This window comes from Tursiops truncatus, chromosome 2 (assembly GCF_011762595.2).
Source record: "Tursiops truncatus isolate mTurTru1 chromosome 2, mTurTru1.mat.Y, whole genome shotgun sequence".
NCBI classification, from domain to species: Eukaryota; Metazoa; Chordata; class Mammalia; order Artiodactyla; family Delphinidae; genus Tursiops; species Tursiops truncatus.
Window position 1 is genome coordinate 150695299 of NC_047035.1, and position 20360 is coordinate 150715658.

The 20360-nt window shown below is 43.6% G+C and overlaps 1 protein-coding gene across 2 annotated transcripts in view; it reads right to left on the minus strand.

The window, feature by feature from the left end:
- Positions 1 to 19900, minus strand: part of LOC101323272 (dihydrodiol dehydrogenase 3) — a 53416-nt gene extending 33516 nt beyond the window's left edge. The window contains exons 1-2 of one of the 2 annotated variants that reach the window (XM_019933190.3): positions 19751 to 19900; positions 6797 to 6846 (exon numbers count right to left, since the gene is read on the minus strand). In XM_019933190.3, the coding sequence (XP_019788749.1) occupies positions 6797 to 6846; positions 19751 to 19863 (163 nt within the window). In that variant the 5' untranslated portion in view covers positions 19864 to 19900. The remainder of the gene's footprint in view (positions 1 to 6796; positions 6847 to 19750) is intronic. The other variant, XM_019933189.3, reaches the window with a different exon arrangement.
- Between the last annotated feature and the right edge of the window lie 460 nt (positions 19901 to 20360).

A 20360-nucleotide genomic window follows, 5' to 3' on the forward strand; every position in this document is an offset into this window, starting at 1 on the left:
AGGGTATGGCATGATGTATTTAAAGTGCTGAAAGGGAAAACCCTACAACCTAGAATAATGGGGAATATACCCAATATTTTATAATAACTTTATATGGAGTATAATCTATAAAAATAACAAATCACTCTGTTGTACATCTGAAATAATATAATATAATAAGTCAACTATATTTCAATGAAAAAGATAAGGATGTTTGTTTCTCCTGATCATTAAAGTTATACAGGCAAATTACAGAAGTTTGGGGGAAAAAAAGGAAAGGATAGAGAATAAAGATGACCTGTAACTAGCCCATTACATTTAACGTTTGGTACATTTTCCTTCACGATTTTCCTTTACAAATGTGTGAGTTTCTATTTTATTTAAACATCAAAATAATCTTCAACATACAAATTGTATACTTTCCTTTGACCTAACAGAAGTATTTTCTGAAGCTATCAAATATTATTTTAAAAATCCAGTATTATACTTTGCTTGTTTTAAGTAGTGTATCATAATCATTATTTTAATTTCTTCATCATTTGTCTATTCTTTAGCATTTTGATTAGTTCTTGCATATTTTGCCATTCTTTCATTGATTCATTCAGCAAAATTTTATTGAAAATTTTTATGTGCCAGACATTGTTTTATCAATAAATAATGTAGACAGAAATAAATTATTGTTAAATGCCTTGAGTTTATAGTCTAGTGGAGGATGAAGGCTACTAATGAAATCAGGAGTCAGCTGTTAGAAATGGGTAAGTGCCCCTTGGGAGATAACGTTGCACAGTTTTTCGCATTTCTGTACACCCAGTAAGCAGAGGCACTGACTACCCTTCATCCCACATTAATTTTTTCAAGACATTTGTACAGTGAACAGTCTTGCAATATAGAGATCGTGGCTCCATCCAGAGAAATGGAAGGTGTGTTTACTGTCCAGTAATATAAAGAAAATATCTCCCTCCAGAGAAAGGGCAGGGATGCTGAGTGCCCACTATACTTGATCCAGGGGCCCTAGACTCAAGCCTTTTCTCCTATAACTCAACTCACTGCATGTTCAGGTATCACCTGGCCCCTTCACTTCAACCTTTAGAAATAGGGGCTCAAGGAACTAGCACAACAAACTTTGTCGTAGTGAACATTTCCGCAATATATACGTACACCAAATCATCACATCGTAAACCTTAAGACTATACAATGTTATATGTCAATTATGTCTCAGCAAAGCTGGAAAATGATGCTCTTATTTTGGTTACAGCAATTGTTGTGAGTAATAAACAGTCTTCCCTCTACCAGCGTCGTGAAACCAGGGCAAGCTGATTTGTTAGCTCACAAATTAGGTTGATATCTTATATTCTTCATGACTCTTGAAAGAATGCAATATGAATGAGCCAAAGATTAGAACAGGGCAAAGGTTAGAAAATAGCTCACTACATCAAGGATGTTAACCTCCTTATAAAGAGGGAATTGGTATTGCTATTAAATTGCTATCAACAACACTGTAATTGCTGTTGAGTGTGTCTGGATATTAAAATTCCACAACATTCTGACCAGACACCTGCCATTTGAATGAGTGTCTTCAGTGGTGCAGAAGGCAGGGGAGCTGAATACTCAGAGGGTTGACCAAGGAAGAAAAATCATCAGCTGAAATCCAAGTAACATCCACACTCAGAGAGCACACAAGGGAAGGTCAGGCTGTGGAATACCAACTAGTGTATTCTTGGGCCCACAACCATTTGTGATCTCTATAATTGAGCTCATGGGGCAAATTCTGACTGTCCTCAATGTGAGGTAGTCACTGAGGCCACCCAATTTTGGATAACTTCCTCACCAGACATGGAATGATCCTTAGAACACCTAACCTGGTGTCTCTCAATGGCGTTATTAAATGTTGGTGCAGGTGACCCGTTGGGAGAAGAATGGAACTACACCTAGCATGGCAGGATATGTGTGAAATACCAAACATATCTTGCTCACCTGCAGTGTGAATCCAGGTGTGCTACTGGAGCAGGTGGGCTTACCTTAACCATGGGGTGCCCTTGGGAAAAGTTGGAAAATCAGTTCTAGCAGTCTCCCTTCTTGCAATTAATTACCCATTTTCCATAAAGTACAAATGTAATGCAAGAAGATTTCTGCCAATGTTCCCCTTCCCCCCCAAAAAATTATCCACCTTACCCACCCTATTGTCAGATTAAGGGTGGAAGCAGGAAGTAGGAAAGGAGGGATAAATGTGCAAACATCTATATAAGACAGTGTCTCTTGAGGTTTATAAAAATGACAAAAATAATCACCTTCAATGTGGCCTTGGACAAATCAATAACCTCTGTGGTTTCTTTATCTGTAAAATGACTCAATAGTTGAGCTTACTTCATAGGATGTTTGATTCATTGAGAGTGCTTCCTGGTAAATAGTAATCACTCAAAATGTTGGGTAGTATAATTGATGCTGTTGCTCCTATCAATGCTACATTTCCCCTCGAGTATGTCAGCAATTAAAATTATTTTTATTTCTATTTTTTTCTCTACTTCACAGAACTAAGCCATGATCATTTTTCCATGCTTTGGGTTATTATTTGGTTGTTATTTTAATTAATTTCTGAAAAGATAGGAAATGAAAATTTCTTTTTCTCCTTATTTTCTGTAGAACATACAGTTTCTGTGGCAAATAAATTCTGGGGTACATAAAAATGGCATCTCTTTTTTATTATGTTGCATACATGTGACAGTAAATCTGGTGTTTGCTAGACAGTGAGTAAAGAAAGAGCTGTCTCACTTGGATCCCACTAGCATTGTTGTGTACATTAGACCGTATCCATGGGGTCAGGATTTTTCCCCATGAGGGAGAACAAAAGATGTTTTAATGATGAGGAACACAGACTTGATTGGAAGCAACTTCAAGAGTTTGTGACCAAATAATAGGATAAAGGACATTGAATTTCTGTATTTTTGAGCAATAGTCCTTGATATCTATCTGTTTCTGTTGTGAATGCCAGAATATTGTGTCATGTGAAACCTTTCAGACAACATCTGAAAGAAAATCTCTGTGGTCTGGAAAATAAGAAAAGAGTCTTCTGATGTAGCGTCTTTTCTCCCAGCACAGTTCCAAGCAAGTTCACCCACACACTCGTATAGGCAATTATGTTAAGACTTTTTCATTTCTTTCTCTCCCTCTTTTTTTTTTTTAATAAGGGGTTTTTGTTTTGTTTTGTTTTTTGGTTGCGTTGGGTCTTCGTTGGGGCGAGTGCGGGCTACTCTTGGTTGCGGTGTGTGGGCTTCTCACTGTAGTGGCTTCTTTTGTTGCGGAGCATGAACTCTAGGCACGCGGGCTCAGTAGTTGTGGAGCATGGGCTTAGTTGCTCCATGGCATGTGGGATCTTCCCAGACCAGGGCTCAAACCTGTGTCCCCTGCATTGGCAGGCAGATTCTTAACCACTGTGCCACCAGGGAAATCCTCCCTTCTTTCTCTTTTATATCAACATTTAGACGTTGAGACCTCAAAGCAGTAACCATCTCTTTTCTCTCTGGAGCTGGATTGATCATCATGCAGAGCAGCCAGACCTAAATGGACCAAAGGACCTGGGACAATAAGTGTCTTTGTGGATCCAGTCCCTGATGATCAGGGGGACCCCCGAGACTTGGTTCTGTATCTAAAATACAGTATGTTTTTCAGCTTCCATTTTCCAAAAAAGATCACTTCCAAGAAAAACAAAGAACTGTGTTTTCTTCTTACTCATCTGAATTTGTGGCCAGAAATCATGAACACGATTATGCAAGACTTTTCTAGTTATCAGATCAAGAACAATAGATGTACTTGCTCCAGGACATGAAGAAATTGTTCTCATTGAGGACAGATTGGATGAACACCTAGCAGATGTTGAAATGCATGTTACCTAAGAAGAATTCTTTGAATGCTTTTTTGAGAATCTGAGCATTTTCTTATACAAGAGTATCAACTCCTTCTATAATAAAGATGTTTATTGATGTAACACTTTGTTCCTGTTGTGATCTGATGCTTTCACTTATTCTGTGACTGTGATTGGCCTTCAAGTTCCCTCAAACTCTGAGATTCTGTAAGTGCAAAAATACAAAGATGAAGAAGAATAGGTAGTGCCTCTGAAATATAGAGGGGAGGGAACAGAAGAAGGAACTGGGGGAAGTGACCAAAACACCTTGGCCACCTTCAGATGGAACTAAGGGTCACCCTGTCCACACATTTACTTTGGTTTTGGATGCACTGTATAGAAAATTGGAGTCAAAGAAAAAAACAGAAGAGTAACAGAGATCACTTCTGAAGGGTGTGGAGAGAATACACCAAACTGCTCGATGTGATGTTTGTGAAACAATGTATTTCCATTCCTATGTGTAGGCTGTTCACATACAGATTGTGAAAAATTCAACCATGTCCAAGTCAACCAGTTGGAAGACACTAGGACTACTTCAAGGTGTAGGTCCAAATGCTCTTAGAAAACTCTTTGAATTCAGTAGGGAAGAGAAACGGTGGTAGTCAAGACAAACTCTGAAGGAAAAGGATATAAAAACCTTAAATTTTGCATCAGTAGGAAGGGATAATCAAAAGATTAATTATGGAAATATTAAGCATGAAAGAGTAAAGGTCACCAAGTAATGTCTGGGATAGTTGAGAAAAGGTGATTTGAGATAAAGTTTTATGGTATTTCCAAGAAGTTCCATTCTATTCAACTTTATCAGACACATGATTTGCAAAGATCTTTTTTCCCATTCTGTGGATTGACTTTTCACTCTTTTGGTAGTTTACCTTGACGCAAAAAAACATTTTGAATTTTGATGAATACTAATTTATGTATTTTTTCTTTTGTTGCCTGTACTTCTGGTGACATATCCAAATCCAATGTCATCAAGCTTTCCCTCTAGTTTTTCTTCTAAGCGTTTCATACATGTACCTTGTATGTTTAGGTCTTTGATGCATTGAGATTTGTGTGTGTGTGTGCCTGTGTGTGTGCGTGTGCATGTATGTGTGTGCGTGTACGTGTGTGTGTGTAAGGCAGAGGTCTAACTTCCTTCTTCTGCACGTTGATATGTAGTTTCCTCAGCATTGTTTGTTGAAAGGACTGCACTTTTCCCGTAAATGATCTTGGCAACCTTGTCAAACAACATTAGCTATATTTGAGTTTATTTTTGTATTCTGTTCTATTTCACTGGTCTTTATATCTGTCTTTACGCCATTACCCACACTATTTTGATGATAGTGGCTTTGTAGTAAGTTATGAAATCTGGAATTGTGAGAAACCCAAATCTGTTCTTTTTACTTTACTTTTTCTTTTCCAAGACTTGTTTCTTTCTTTTCAAGATTGCTTTGTCTATTCAGGGTCCCTCGAGATTCCGTATGAATTTTAGGGTGAGATTTTCTACTTCTGCAAAAAAATGATGTTGGGATATATATAAAGTTCAATGGAATGTGTAGATCACTTTGGTTCTTATTGTCATCCTAATATGGTCTTTCATTCACAAACATGGTTGTCTTTCCATATCTGTGTCTTTACTTTCTTCAAACAAATTTTTTAGTTATACATTTGTCAACTAAAAAATTATTCACAACCTAAAAGTTGAGAGTTATGTTTTATTCGGCAGAAATTTTTAGGACTTCAAGCCCGGGAGACAGCATCTCAAGTAACCCTGAGAGAACTGTTCCAAGGAAGCAGGGGGAAGCCAGGTTATATAGAAGTTTTGCAACAAAGGGCAGGTAGTCTGAATATCAAAGATAATTGTTAATTAACAAAAACCAGATTATCTCAAGTTAAGGAATTTAGCACTTTTCTATGTATGGGAAGATGCAAGAGTCTGGGCTCACTGAAATCACTCCTTTGCTATACACCTCAGCTTCTGGGACCAGTATCCTGTGTTTTCACATCCTGAGTTTCCTCAGGGCTCACCTTATGGAGTGGCTGCAGTCTGATGGCTGCTAGATGGCAGGTATTCTGTTTCCTCCCTGAGTTCCCTCAGGGCTCACCAGCTCACCATAGGCTGTGGCTACAATCACTGATGACTGTGACTTCCTTTGTTTACTGATATGGCAGGCAATATTCCATTTATCACATTTTTTTTGCCTTTTTGGTTATTTCTAAGTATTTTTTTCGTAATATTTTAAATGGAATTGCTTTTTAAATTTTCTTCTCAGACGGTTCACCGTTAAGGTATAGAAATGTAACTGATTTTTCTGTGTTGATATTGTATCCTACACCTTTGCTGAAATTATTAGTCTAACATTTTTTGTTTTATCTCTACGGATTTCTACACACACGATCATGTCATCTCAGAACAGAGGTAATTTTACTTATTTTGATGTAGAGTATTTCTTTTTTGTTTGTTTTCTTATTTTAGCTGGAACTGCCAATTCTATGTTGACTAAGAGTGGCAAAAGCAGGTAAATTTTCGTATTATTTATCTTAACAAGAAATGTTTTCCAGAATGAAGAAGGGGACAAGAGGAAGGGAGGGAGAGAAGAGGACATCTTGAGTTATAAACCAGCATTCTCTTGTGCCACAAGTAAATAATTGCTTTTCTTTCTCCTCACTCATTTGTAAAAGAGACGTGCCCCTGTAGAGAGAACAGCAAATATTTGCTCACAAAAGGTCCACCCTTTCGGACCCTCAGTTATCTAAATACATCTTTATAGGCGGTGCACCCCTTCCCCATGCCATTTTCGGGGTAATGTTTGCTACTTCTAGGACTGCCACTTATTATTTGCCTTTATCTCATCTGGTTTCCATGCCAAATGCAGACACACCTTACGATAAGCCTTAAAAACATAAGTGCACCGAGAGACCCTTGGTCTGTGGCCTCACCTCTGCCTCCTGTGAAGCTGGACACCAGCCATGGAAACACTGGAAGAGAGCTGTAAGAAACAGAATGATTTTTAAAACTAAAAGCCCTCATTTCGTGAGCTTCCTTCCACCCAGTGGTACCAAAAGAGAGAAACTGCGAGGCTCAGAACCTGTGCAGGCAAAGCAGGGGATGTATTCTTAGCAGTCCTATATTGCTATATCAAACAGCTTTGTTCACTGTGAGTCAACAACATTTTTGAAAGAGGGAGGCTGGAGTTAATGGTATAGAAACATTTTTGGATGATCACTCTTGGTGAACATGAATGCTCTAATGAGAATTAGTGTAGAAGAGAAACGTCCTCGGGGAATGTGTTCATAGGAGCCTCTCTAAGCAATTTTAACATTTTATGTAAACATTACCTGTTGGTCAGATACAGTCTTCTTGTGTACTCCATGCAAATGGGACAGAACACTGGATTATGTAAGTGTAAGTATGTCCACTGAATGTGTAACTAGAGATGTTAAACTTGCTCCTGGGGAAATGGAAAAATTCTGTAGCACTAACACGATTTGGGCCACTTTTACTAAACGTTGGGATTGGCAAAGGTGGGGCTGCAGGAAGTGTTGTAACTAGAATTCAGTTCAGCAAATATTTACAGAGTCTCTCCTACATGAAAAACACTGTTCCTGATTTTTTTTTTTTAAGTCATGCCTGTAAGAACAAGTTTAAGAGTTTTGAAATTTGCTTTTGCAGGACTATACCCTCAAATCTTGCCCTGGTTCTAAAATGACAACCTTCTTTGAAACAGGGACACAGGAGTAATTATTGCTGGATCTTGAAGCCCCTTGTCCAGAGGTAAACCTCTCAAATCATGACCTAGAAGACCAAGGATTACACATGGATTATGCCATGGAAAAATATCAGGGATTTGAGTACAGTTGACTCTGTTATCTGTTGGTTATAACACACTTGGCCAAGGGAGCCCAACAGATTGAAAATCTGGCTTTTCTAACGTGCAGACTTTGGGCTGGTCTAGGAGCCCGCCTTCTTAACCCAGATCTTCCTAAGAATCCACATCAGGGAACTTGTACTAGTTGCTGGGGGATCAGTCCCAAATAAAGACACTCCAACTTCAGACAATGGAACTGCCCCTTTGACACCAAAAATCTAGCTAATTTCAGCATCCTGAGTTTGCTCCACCCCCCAGACCTTATACAATCCATGAACTGTGGAAAGAGCAGAGGTGCCCAGAGTCCAAAAAGCGTAATCAGGAGACACACTCAAGTCTTGAGGAGACCTTGGTCTTTGCTCCACCCCAAGAGCACCTATCCAGACTAAGAGCAGAGCCTGCAGGGCAGCTGCTTGCACCTATGGCCGTCACTGTTCCTGGTTTTCAGGCCCAGGAAGGTTAGACCAATCGTGGAATGAGAGAAATAGTAATAGCAATAGCTATATTTATCGATATTTTTCATCAGTTTTATTGAGGTATACTTTACATATCATGAAATTCACCGTACATAAATGTACAGTCCAATGATTTTTAGTAAATTTATAGAGTTTTGCAATCACCACCACAATCCCATTTCAGAATGTATCCAACACCCCCAAAAGTTCCCCTGTGCCCGTTGGAAGCCAATTATTGCTCCCAAACCCCAGATCTAAGCAACCTCTAACCTCCTTTCTGTCTAAAGAGTGTTGCCTCTTCCACAAATTTCATATAAATGGAATCATACAATGTGTAATCTTTTATCTTCTTTTTTCATTTACCAAACTATTTTTGAGACTCATCCATGTCACTGCATGTACCAATATGTTCCTTTTCATTGTTGAAAAGTCTTAGTCCAAAGTTGGAATATTTGGAACTAAAAAGCATCAATGTGATCCCATATTCCTCCAAGAGTGGTTCCTAGATAACCCCTTTCAGAATCTCAGGGTTGCCTGTTAAAAATGCAGATTTGGGGGTTCTAGCCCAAACTTCCTACATCAGCATTATGCAGTGATGCATAATGCAGTGTATTACTGGGGTAACTGTATTATATTCAATGTATCAGTGGAGGTGAGACCGGGAATCCATATACTTAATAAGCACCTCCAGGTAACTGGTACAGACCCCAAAGCTTGACAAAACCACCATCTAACCAGGCTTTTACAGGAAATTTACTAAGATATTTGAATATACCTACTCTGAGAAGTTTCTTCTCCTGGCAAAACAGCCACTGTTACTTTAGACATTCTTTATCCTAATGTTTAAAACTTTCATGATTCACATTGACTTTTTATAGGTTATGCTGCATTTCATCAGTTGCGCATTCTCTCACATAAAGTGAAATCAAGGTGCCTCTTAAACTTGACAGTAGGTCATCACTTAACTGGCAGAGTTCTTTCTTTCTTAGGTAGCACATAAAGTAATAGTGCATCTTACAACTGTCAACTTGTTAGATTTGAATAATGATGGTACTTGAGGCTGAGAACCACTAAAGTCTGCAACATCCAGGTTTGCAGGACACATATGGAAGTATTATCGGTCATGACTATAAATCCATCCTCATACATAAAAACACATATAAAAGTCTTCAGAGAAGACATAAGACAAGAGCTCCCTGCTGAAAAGCGAAGAGGTCTTAGGATGGATTGAATGGTGGCTCCCAAAAGGTATGTTCACCCTATAAACGAGATATTTGGGTAAAGGGTCTCTGCAGGTGTAATTACGTTAAGGATCTTGAGATGAGATCATCCTTCATTATCCAGGTGGGCCCCAAATCCAGGGATAAGTGTCCTTATAAGAGACAGAAAAGGGGAAGACATAGAGAGAAGAGGATGCAGGGTGAAGATGGGGGGCAGAGACGGGAGGGATGCAGCCCCAAGCCCAGGAACCCCTGGAACCAGCAGAAGCTGGAAGAGGCAGGAAGGAGTCTCCCCTGGAGCCTGCAGAGGGAAAGTGCCCTTCGTTCTCCACAGGTAAAGACAACAGGTATTTCCAAAATGTTGAGCTCCTCCAAGGATGTGAGTGGCTCTAAGTATTCCTCAGTGAGACACTGATCTATCTGTGCTCTACCTTGGATTCATGGTCAGAATCCTTATTAGCAAATTCTTATGCCACAGCCAAAGGCAGAACTCAGAGCATCCTGTGAGGAAAAAAGAGTTTGAACAAATTGAAATTTTTCATCCTGAAATAAACCGAGATGTAATATTGGCAATGAATCATTTTAAATATTTGAAGTTTTCTTATACGGTCCCCCAATCTGTTATTCATCCCCACTCGGGACAGGATCAGAAGAGCTTATTTCAGTCAGAAGGATTTCAGTTGGACTCCAGGGAAGTGATCGTGGCCCACTTTGCAAAGAGAACTTTGGCATCATCCCTCATAGGGTTGAAGGGTTGGTGGACACCACCCCCTCTAACTCATGTGCCCCTCTGGGTAGGTTAAGGGATCCTCCCGTCCAGACAAATAATGACATTATGCAACACTCATGCTCTGAGAGATAAACTGCATTCACTCTACCGTGATCCTCGTCACCATTATTTGCTGAAACAAAGCAAAATCAATTTCCAAGGTAGAGTCAAACTGACGTGGGCTTCTCAACACAGTTTAGCCAATGCTTCCCTCTCGTGTGTGGCTGTGACATTGCATGAGCCCAGGATTGTGACCACAGACAGACAAGAGTTTGAGGAAAACCTAGAGATGAAACTCCCATCAACAAGCTTATTTCACAGACAAGGAAACCCAGAAGACCTAGGTTTCATGGCAGGTCCCTCAGCCATGGCTGGCAGAGGTGACGGGCCTGCAAGGTGCCCGTCTGCCAACTTTGCTGCCTCGTCCGGGCAAACCGTGCAAACAAAGGGCTCCATGCAGGCGGCCCGGCTCCCCGTGAAGCTTTTGGAATTTCCACAAACCGTAAAGCACAGTGCTCGCCCCCTAGGAATTTGTCATCAGAAACAGAGAAGAAGGTGATGACAAATCTCAAATAAAAAACAATACGAATCCATGCAAGTCCTTGTGCGAGAGGATTTGCCTATTAAACCAGCAAAACTGGAGAGTTAGCAGAGACCAAGTTACCACCAAGTAAACTAAGGGTTTCTAACTTCATCCTGGCAAGATGGGTGGCTATTGAAGGATCTTCAGCAGAGGAGAATTATGAACTCTTGTCCAATTTAGGAAGGCCATTCTGGCTAAACTGAAGGATGCTTGGAGACAAAAAGACCAGAAAGCCTTTGTTTGTGCGATACGGGGTATGCATGGTGAGGATTTAAAGACCCTCATTTTCAAGCTTAAAGAACTAAAGGGTCAACAGTACTATCAAGCGATATGGAGGACAGAGGAGAGGAGCAAGAAGGTTTGTGAGGTCAAGGAATAACCATTTCCATTTTGGACATACTGAGTTTAAAGGCCCTTTAGCATATCCAGGTGGAAGTATCTACTAGGTTAATAAAGAAGCAGGAGCTCAGGGGCAAAATGTGGATTTAGTTACAGATTTTGCACCAAGATCATAGCTGAGCCTTGGGGACAAGTGGGGCTGCCCGGGGGATCGTGATGGGAGAGCACCACCTTACAGGCTTGGAAAAATCCACATGGGTCACGGAGTAAAGTCCGAGCTGTCAGGATAACAGCAGGGCCTCACATCACAGAAGAGAGGAGAGCAGGTCCAAGACATGTTGTAAATACTGTCAAATGCTAACCCCCCAAAAGTAACTCCAGACCGTCCGCAATACATCAAGGGGCGACTGGTGAAAGCCATCAACGGTCTTAGAACAACACAAGTTGCTCAAAGAAGAGAGGGAGGCCAAGACATGAAGAGAGGAAGAAGGAAGATAGGATGGTATCCCAATATGATAGGATCATCCTATGTCCTTGTGGTCACTGTCACATTCTTCACGGAGGGAAAAAGGAATTTTTCATCATATGAAATATTAGAGGTTCCAGTGCCCTAAGTGGAAATTCAGATTAACAACAGGGTCTGAATCACAACCTGGCTCTCAGATCTGGGGGTGGGGTGACGTGTTTGGGAAAGAAGATCTCGGTGTCCCGTGTTAAATGATGAACACGTGACACAAATGAGCAATTGAACATCATGCTGATGAGGACAGGGTAGAACAAGCCTCCCCTGTGTGCGGTGTGTGTGGGCTTCTCATTGCGGTGGCTTCTCTTGTTGGGAGCACAGGCTCTAGGCGCGTGGGCTCAGTAATTATGGCTTGTGGGCTCTAGAGCGCAGGCTCAGTAGTTGTGGCGCACGGGCTTAGTTGCTCCACATGACACTACTTTGGAGTTGAAAGTGTAATGATCTCTTTTTCAACCACATTCAAATCTGTACACCTGAGACAGTGCTTTAGCTCATTCAATTCCCACAAAAACCTGAGACACGGGTATCATAATGCCTATTTCATAAATGAGAAAGATGTAGAGTCTGGGATGTGAAAGGTTCTCCAAAGAGCTAAGAGGTGATGGCCTGGGGGTTTGAACTGGGTCTGTCTGACTCCAGAGACCAGCAGTGCATCATCAGCCTCCTTCCCTGGGTCACCTCCACTCCCAGCCGGCCGGTCCTGCAGCCCTACGTTCCCTTACCTCCCCTCCACCTCTGGAAAGACATCGCCTCAAGTTCTCCATGTCTTATGACGTGGACAAGCTATCAATCAGCTAATCTGAAAACCCGGCTCTGACTGACAGTCTAGTAGTCAGAGAAGATGAGGAGCTTCCACCACTAATGCCTTTTCTATGCCAGGAGTCAGGCGCTGGCCCCATCTCAGACTTTATCTACCTAAGCTCTCGTGTCCTGATGCTCACGTCCCTCTTGTAAAAAGTTCACCTCTTGGCTTCTTCAAGGTCCCTCAACGTGTGATCCTTGGTCCATGACTCTTCCCTCATCCCCTCCCATGTGTGCACTTCATGTGCGGCAGACTGAGTCGGGAAGTGTGAGAGGCATCAAGACAATAGGCTTTGGAACCAGGCAGACCCAGCTGGGAATCTCAGTTCCACCACCGACTGTTCACTGATTGAATTAGTAGCCTGTATGAGCCAGGAAATATTGCCCTTCCTGGGAGGCTGTAGAGATTAAAGGAGGCTACTTCCAGGCTCACGCCATGGTAGATAATCAGCGCGTTGGTTACGGTTACATACATCACATGATGAGGTGTAGGTTAATGATGGGATATTTGCCAATGATCAGTAGTCAGGGCTAGGCTGGAGACCTGACGTTTGAGAACTGGAGAATGATGGCCTTTGGGACACGCTGCTGGGAGAGGCGAACGGCCCTGGGCCCTGGGTGTCCCTGCATACTCTTGCCAGGTGTACTGAGACCATGTGGCCTCACTGCTCTTTACCAAGGCTGTTTCTCAGGGTCGTGTTCACAGCAAGCAGTTTTCAGTGTGGAATAACATCTCTCCCCAAACAGCAGGCTCCTTCCGCTTGCTGCCAAAGTGGTTAATCCTCCAGGCTCAGTGTTCCTGTCTGTACAGCACACCCCCCACCCAGCATGTGGGGAATCCATCCAGGCCCCCAGAAGGTCAGTGGTGCTGACAGGTCAGGCAAAGCAGGAGAGAGAATGGACAGTGAGATTTGACAGCACAGAGGTTGCTAGTGTCCTTGAGAAGAAGGATTTCACGGGGTTGAGGAGGAGAAAGCTCCACGGGATTGGACTTAAAAGAGGATAGAAAGGGAGGGGAGATATTGGATACTGGATATTTTCAAGCACTTTTGCCAGAAAGAGAAATGAGAAAATGAGAAATTCACTTGCTCCCTCTAAGAAAAGCTGCTCTTAAATTACAGTTTCTCTATTAAGAATCGTATAACTCCATACTGGTGGGAACAACTCATGAATAGTACCTTGGTATGTTACCCATAAGATATTTACCTTTTACAAGGGAAAACAGGTTCTTAGGCCAAAACTATCGCTCCTTTCTGTTTGGGCCACAGGCCAGCTGAGACAGATGTCACACTGCCGTCATCTGGCCACTCTGGTGGCTAAATCACATTCCACGGCCAACAAGCTGAAACTCTGTGACTCTCTTTGTTTGATTGTCCCTTAAAGGAAATTTTAAGCACAGTACAAAGACTTAGGATGTCAGATGTTAACTAGTTAATTTTTTTTTTTTTTTTTTTTTTGCGTTATGTGGGCCTCTCACTGTCGTGGCCTCTCTCGTTGCGGAGCACAGGCTCCGGACGTGCTGGCTCAGCGGCTTATGGGCCTAGCCGCTCCGCGGCATGTGGGATCTTCCCGGACCAGGGCACGAACCCATGTCCCCTGCATCGGCAGGTGGACTCTCAACCACTGTGCCACCAGGGAAGCCCAACTAGTTAATATTATCCGACACCAGGAAGAAACTAAAATAGCAACAATCAACTGTCTTGCCCTTGGAGAGGCAGTTAAACGATATCAAGTTCCTTATTAATTCCCGTAGCTCATGAGAGAATAACACTTCTGAACCACCTTCTGATGCTGGCTGGAACCATAGAGTTTCTTTGCTGATTGGGGCACCCATACTTAAACATATTGCAAGAGTTGGCACCAGTAGCAAACCAGCTGTTCACCTCTTCCCTGAAAGGGAGTAGGCACTGAAGTTTTCTTTGTACCAGGAAACTATCCTTTCTCCCCAAATGCCACCGGTGTTCTATGTCAAGAATGGGAAGATGGGCTTCCCTGGTGGCACGGTGGTTGAGAGTCCGCCTGCCGGTGCAGGGGACACAGGTTCGTGCCCCTGTCCGGGAAGATCCCACATGCTGCAGAGCGGTTGGGCCTGTGAGCCATGGCCACTGAGCCTGCGCGTCTGGAGCCTGTGCTCCGCAACGGGAGAGGCCACAACAGTGAGAGGCCCGCGTACCGCAAAAAAAAAAAAAAAAAAAAATGGGAAGATGGGCTAGGAGAGGAAGATTTTAACTGATGGAGGGAAGAAGAAAGAGGGTTTCTAGAATCACCCAGCCAGTGTGAATCTTCAAGGTGACCCAAAGAAGCAGTCTTGTTTCACTAAGGCCCAGAAGAGCTGGGTGATTCTCCAGAGCTCACCCAGGAAGTCCAAAACAGAGCTGAGATTATAACCCAATTGACCTAGGGCTCTTTGAAAACTGTCACACTATTCAGCAGAGCAGTCCCGTCTAGAGGTACCCCAGTGGGTGGCCTGTAGAGCCAGACAGCCAGGCTCAAATCCCAGCCCTGACTCATTGTGTTACCTTGGGCAGCTTCCTGAAACTTTACTTCATCTGCAGTAAACTGGACAAGCTACTTACCCTCCCTGGGCTGCATCTCCTAGGAGTGTTGGGATGTGTGTATAACCTAAGCCTTAGCTCATCATATCAGCAGCACTCAGTAAGTGTTAATTTGTTACTATTGCCTCTCCGGACATTCCAGTCCAAGTGTTGGACAACGATTGTATCTGGAAAGAGCCTGAGTGAAGGGAGAACAAAAAGTCTAGTAAAAAATCGAACTCCTGGGCTTCCCTGGTGGCACAGTGGTTGAGAGTCCACCTGCCGATGCAGGGGACGCGGGTTCGTGCCCCGGTCTGGGAAGATCCTACATGCCGCGGAGTGGCTGGGCCCGTGAGCCATGGCCACTGAGCCTGCGCATCCGGAGCCTGTGCTCTGCAATGGGAGAGGCCACGGCAGTGAGAGGCCCGCGTACCGAAAAAAAAAAAAAATCGAACTCCTTGTGACCATGGAAAAGGTCAACAAAAGTGGAAAAATCCCAGTAATAATGACTCTTTGCTGCAGGGCAAAGAAGAACAGCTAGGCCAGATTCCTGCCCTTGGGACTGTCCTGAGCTCACCGCAGACTGGATTCTTGAAGGACACGAACAGCCTCTTAGGGTGGCCTCAAGGTTGAGAGAAGAAAAGCCAAGTGCAAAGTCCCTGGATGGAAGCCTGGCAGCCAACAGACCCGCCTGGTGGGAGGGGTACAGAGGAGCCCACAGACCTGAGCCAGAAGTTCAAGGCCGGTGTCAGCAGAGCTCAGGGCTGGGGCGGGAGGGGGGATGGATAAAGACACGGCTCAGCTGAGAACAGCCGTGACCTGCCTGTGGGTCCCTGAGAGAGAGTCAGCAAGGAGCTGAGAGCATCCGCACCCCTTCAGGTCATAGGCTGCCGGCCACTTCAAGTCCCACCACCCACCTGCCAAATCTGAAGGCGTTTTGCTGAAAAGATAACAAAAACGCCCACTGGGCAATATAGTAAAAGTTGTACCATCTCAACACACGCTCCCCAGGGTCACTTTCCATGCTCTCTCAGAAATTGCCTTAAAAGGGACTTTTTGTGAATTTTTCCTGTTTTTCACTTTGATATGCCTGAACATAATTCCAAACTTCTCCCATCTCATCCACCACACTTTGTTTTCATTCATTCATTCGTTCAATGAACACTGCGTGAGTGCTCTGGGTCAGACTCCACGTGAAGGAGGTGGAGACATGGGAGCCCCTGACCCCAAAGAAGGTGCTGGTACCCAGGCTGACGATGCGGTGTGTGTGTCCTCTGTGTGTCTGAAGTCAGGGTCCCCAGACAGACTCTGAGACAGAGAGCTACGTGCAGGTTTGGGTGAATGTTCTTGGAGACACACCTGTGAGGAGATGAGGATGGCAAGACTGGGCCAAGGGAGGAGCCGGCCGGCAAAGCAGTGGCAGCTGAGGCTCCGCTGGGCTGGGGAGATTTGTGAGTTGTCTTGAGTTTAGGGGGGGGGCCGGGGCTTTGTGTACGGGCACCAGCAATCAGCGGCAGTGAATCACCCCCGTAGGACATACAACCTTGGGTGAGGCAGTTTCTTGCTTCCGGGGTCAATTTCCAAGTCCACCGACAGAATGGATAAAGAAGACAAGATATATATATATATAAATATATACATACACGATGGAATATTACTCAGCCATAAAGAAGAACAATGTCCATCGACAGATGAATGGATAAAGAAGGTGTGGCACATATATACAATGCAATGTTACTCAGCCATAAAAAGAAACGAAATTGAGTTTTTGTAGTGAGGTGGATGGATCTAGAGTCTGTCATACAGAGTGAAGTAAGTCAGAAAGAGAAAGACAAATACCGTATGCTAACACATACATATGGAATCTAAAAAAAAAGAAAAAAGGTCATGAAGAACCTAGGGGCAGGACGCGTATAAAGACGCAGACCTACTAGAGGATGGACTTGAGGACACGGGGAGGGGGAAGGGTAAGCTGGGACGAAGTGAGAGAGTGGCATGGACATATATACACTACAAAATGTAAAATAGATAGCTAGTGGGAAGCAGCCGCATAGCACAGGGAGATCAGCTCGGTGCTTTGTGACCACCTAGAGGGGTGGGATAGGGAGGGTGGGAGGGAGACGCAAGAGGTAAGAGATCTGGGGATATATGTATATGTATAGCTGATTCACTTTGTTATAAAGCAGAAACTAACACACCATCGTAAAGCAATTATACTCCAATAAAGATGTTAAAAAAAAAAAACTTAAAAAAAAAAAGAAGAACGAAATTTTGCCATTTGCAGCACCATGGATGGACTTGGAGGGTATTATGTTTAGTGAATTACGTCAGACAGAGAAAGACAAATACTGTATGATATCACTTATATGTGGTATCTAAAAAATACAACAAAGTAGTGAATATAACAAAAAAGAAGCAGACTCACAGATATAGAGAACAAACTAGTGGTTACCAGTGGGGAGAGTGGGGGAGGGGCAACAGGGGTTGGGGAGGGGAGGCACAAACTACTGGGTGTAAGACAGGATACAAGGATGTATTGTATAGCCTGGGGAATATAGTCAATATTCTGTAATAACTGTAAATGGAGTGTAACCTTTAAAATTGTATAAAAAATATAAAAATTTAAAAAGTTCCAGTGGGGGGTACAGATGTGAACCATCCTGCCCTCCAAGAATTTCTAGAACTTTAGACCAAATCATCAAGCCACAGTGGCCACACACACCCTCTTTTAAATGTCTGAAGAGGGTACATCGTGTCCCAGGTGAATGGAACAGACCTTCCCCCACGACCTTAGAAAATTCACGGGAGTAGGGTGGCCCACTAGCATTCCCTCCAGACAAATGAGGATGCAGACAGCCTGAGCTAATGCTTCACCTTCACTGAGCGTTTAATTACCCAGAAGAGCATCTATTGCCTCATTAACTCTCTAACTGTGACCATTACAGTTAGAAACGCAAACACAGCAGCCGGACAAGGCAAATACCACCCAGCCATTTGCAAGGTTGAAGATGGAGGCCTCGTGGTCGACAGGTGGTGGTTACGTGGGCAGCGAGTTGTCAGCTAATCCTCCCCGGGTGAGCAGGGCAGCAAGGCCCTCTGTGTCTTCAAGTGGGACTCCAGGAAAGGGGAAGCCAGTTCAGCCTCCCTGTGGCAGCCCCAGATGCTCCCCTTCTTTGTTCTGCTGAGGAGCAGCCTGGAAATCTTGAGTCCAAGCATCTTGGTCAGCAGCACCTGGTCATCACACACCTGAATGAGGGGTCAGGGGGCTACAGGTGCAGGCGGTTCGGAGGGGAAGTTTGGGGTGGGAGGCTGCAGAGAGAGAAAGGAGGGCTTTGCTATGTCCTACGTTGATGAGTAGAGTTGAGTCACTTGGAAGAATGGGCTGCCCTGTGAAAGAAGAGCAGAACTTGGCCACTCCCTCGTTTTATAGAAAAAGACACTAAAACCCAGAGAGGAGACACCACTTGCCCAAGGTTACACAGCTCGCTGGTGACAGAACTCGCGTTAAAACTCAGATTCCCTGATTTCCCCTCCAGGGCTCTATTCACCTCCCCAAAGAAAACGGAGGAAAACGAGAAATGTGGGTGACAAAGTAAGCAAAGCGACAAAACTAGTGAGGTGGGGGAGAGAAAAGCGTGAAAGATTCAACTGGGAAAGGAAAGGAAACAAACAAAGAACAATCATCAAAACGATGCTGATGCTAAAATTCCTGTGCACAGGAAGAGCCAAGAAAGTGTTGAAAAAGAACAAGATGTGGAGACAGCCCTCAGATTGCAAATATTCTGGAGCTATTGTGATTCAGCGTGTTAACAGAACAGTAATCAGCAAATACGTCAATGGAACGGAATATGCAGCCCAGACACAAAACAAAGTAGATGTGGAATTTAGTACATGTGTATAGACGTCATTTCAGGCAGTGGCCATAGGAAGGGGGAGGGTGGAGAAGCAGTCACTGATGGGTATTAGCACTAGTGGCTGTATAGTTGAGGGGGAATTAAGTTAAATCCCCACTTCACAACATTTCCTAAAAAAATGAGAGATGGATAACCTCAGTTAAAATGGCAATATTAGGCAATATCTGAAAAATATTACAAGAAAATATAGGGGAATCTCTCTAGGAGGGTGGGAGACCTTCATAATTAAGGCACAAGAAAGCAAAATCAAAGGGGAAAAGACTGATCAATTTGACTACATCAGAATTTAAAACTCCAGTTTCCTAATAGAGACCACAAGGAAAATTAAAATCAAGCGACAAACCAGGAGAAATATCATAAATATCCAGCAAAGGACTTAAAGCCATAAAGTATAAAGAATTCCTAAAATCAATACAAAAGGACTATAAAAATAGAAACCATGGGCAAAGGATATAAGCAAGCAACTCAAAGAAGAGGAAACAAAAATGTCCAATCAACATATGAGAAGCTGATCAGCTCGTGATCAGGGAAATGCCGATGAAAGCAAAGTGAGATATTCCTTCCTGCTCATCAGCCTAAAGAAAATGTGTGTGTTTGATGACACAGGGCATATAGAACTTGTACACTCATACCCAGCCGGCGGAATGAAAACTGGGTGTAACCACATTGAAGGTAAATTAGTCAAACCTATTGAAGCTAAATCCCCCAATTTTCACTTTCGTGTTTAAGCAAATGAATACATTACTTGTCACTCTTGCAGTAAAGAGAATCACTTTGACCATAAATTAGAGACCAAATGTCAGGCAGGGATCCCAGTCAAGGAAGGATGTCTGCAGCATTTTGCATCTCAGCCCCCGGGTGGGATCGGGGCCCATCAGAGCCAGTACCTGAGCAGGAAAGTAGGAAGGGCAACCTGGGGATCAACATCTCCTCCCTCCTCCGTGGCCTTCAATGCTGCTGACTCCCCGGCTGTCCCAGGTGAAGGAGGCAGCTTCGCCATCAGGTTGTCTCATTTTCCAAACTCAGTAGTGAATCTGTTTCAGTTTGGCAAGTGAAGCAATTACATTTCTGAGTGGCAGGGGTCACTTAGGGCTAAGTGAAAAACTTGACTCTGCCAGGCAAGAGAGATGCACGTCATTAATCATGGCCTGTCCCCACACGTCCACGGCTGAGCTCCGCATCCCCTCCCTTCCTTGGACTGACTCATTCTCCATCTCCTTTCTCTGTGCAGAGCGTCCAGAGATGGTCCACTGGGGGCCCAGGTGGGAAGGTAAGTCATTTAAGCGTTGGTCACCCAGGAAATCGAAAATCTACCATGATGGTACTAGGGCACAGAGGGTGAATTGATTTCCTGTAGCGTATGGACCCCAAAGTCTCTGGGGAATCACGTCAGAACCAGGTGGGGAACCAGAAAGGCTGAACAAGCAGGAGTTGAGAGCAAAGCAAGGCGTGGTGGAGGGCAGGTGGGGCACTCCATAAAGTCAGGTGTTCAAGGCC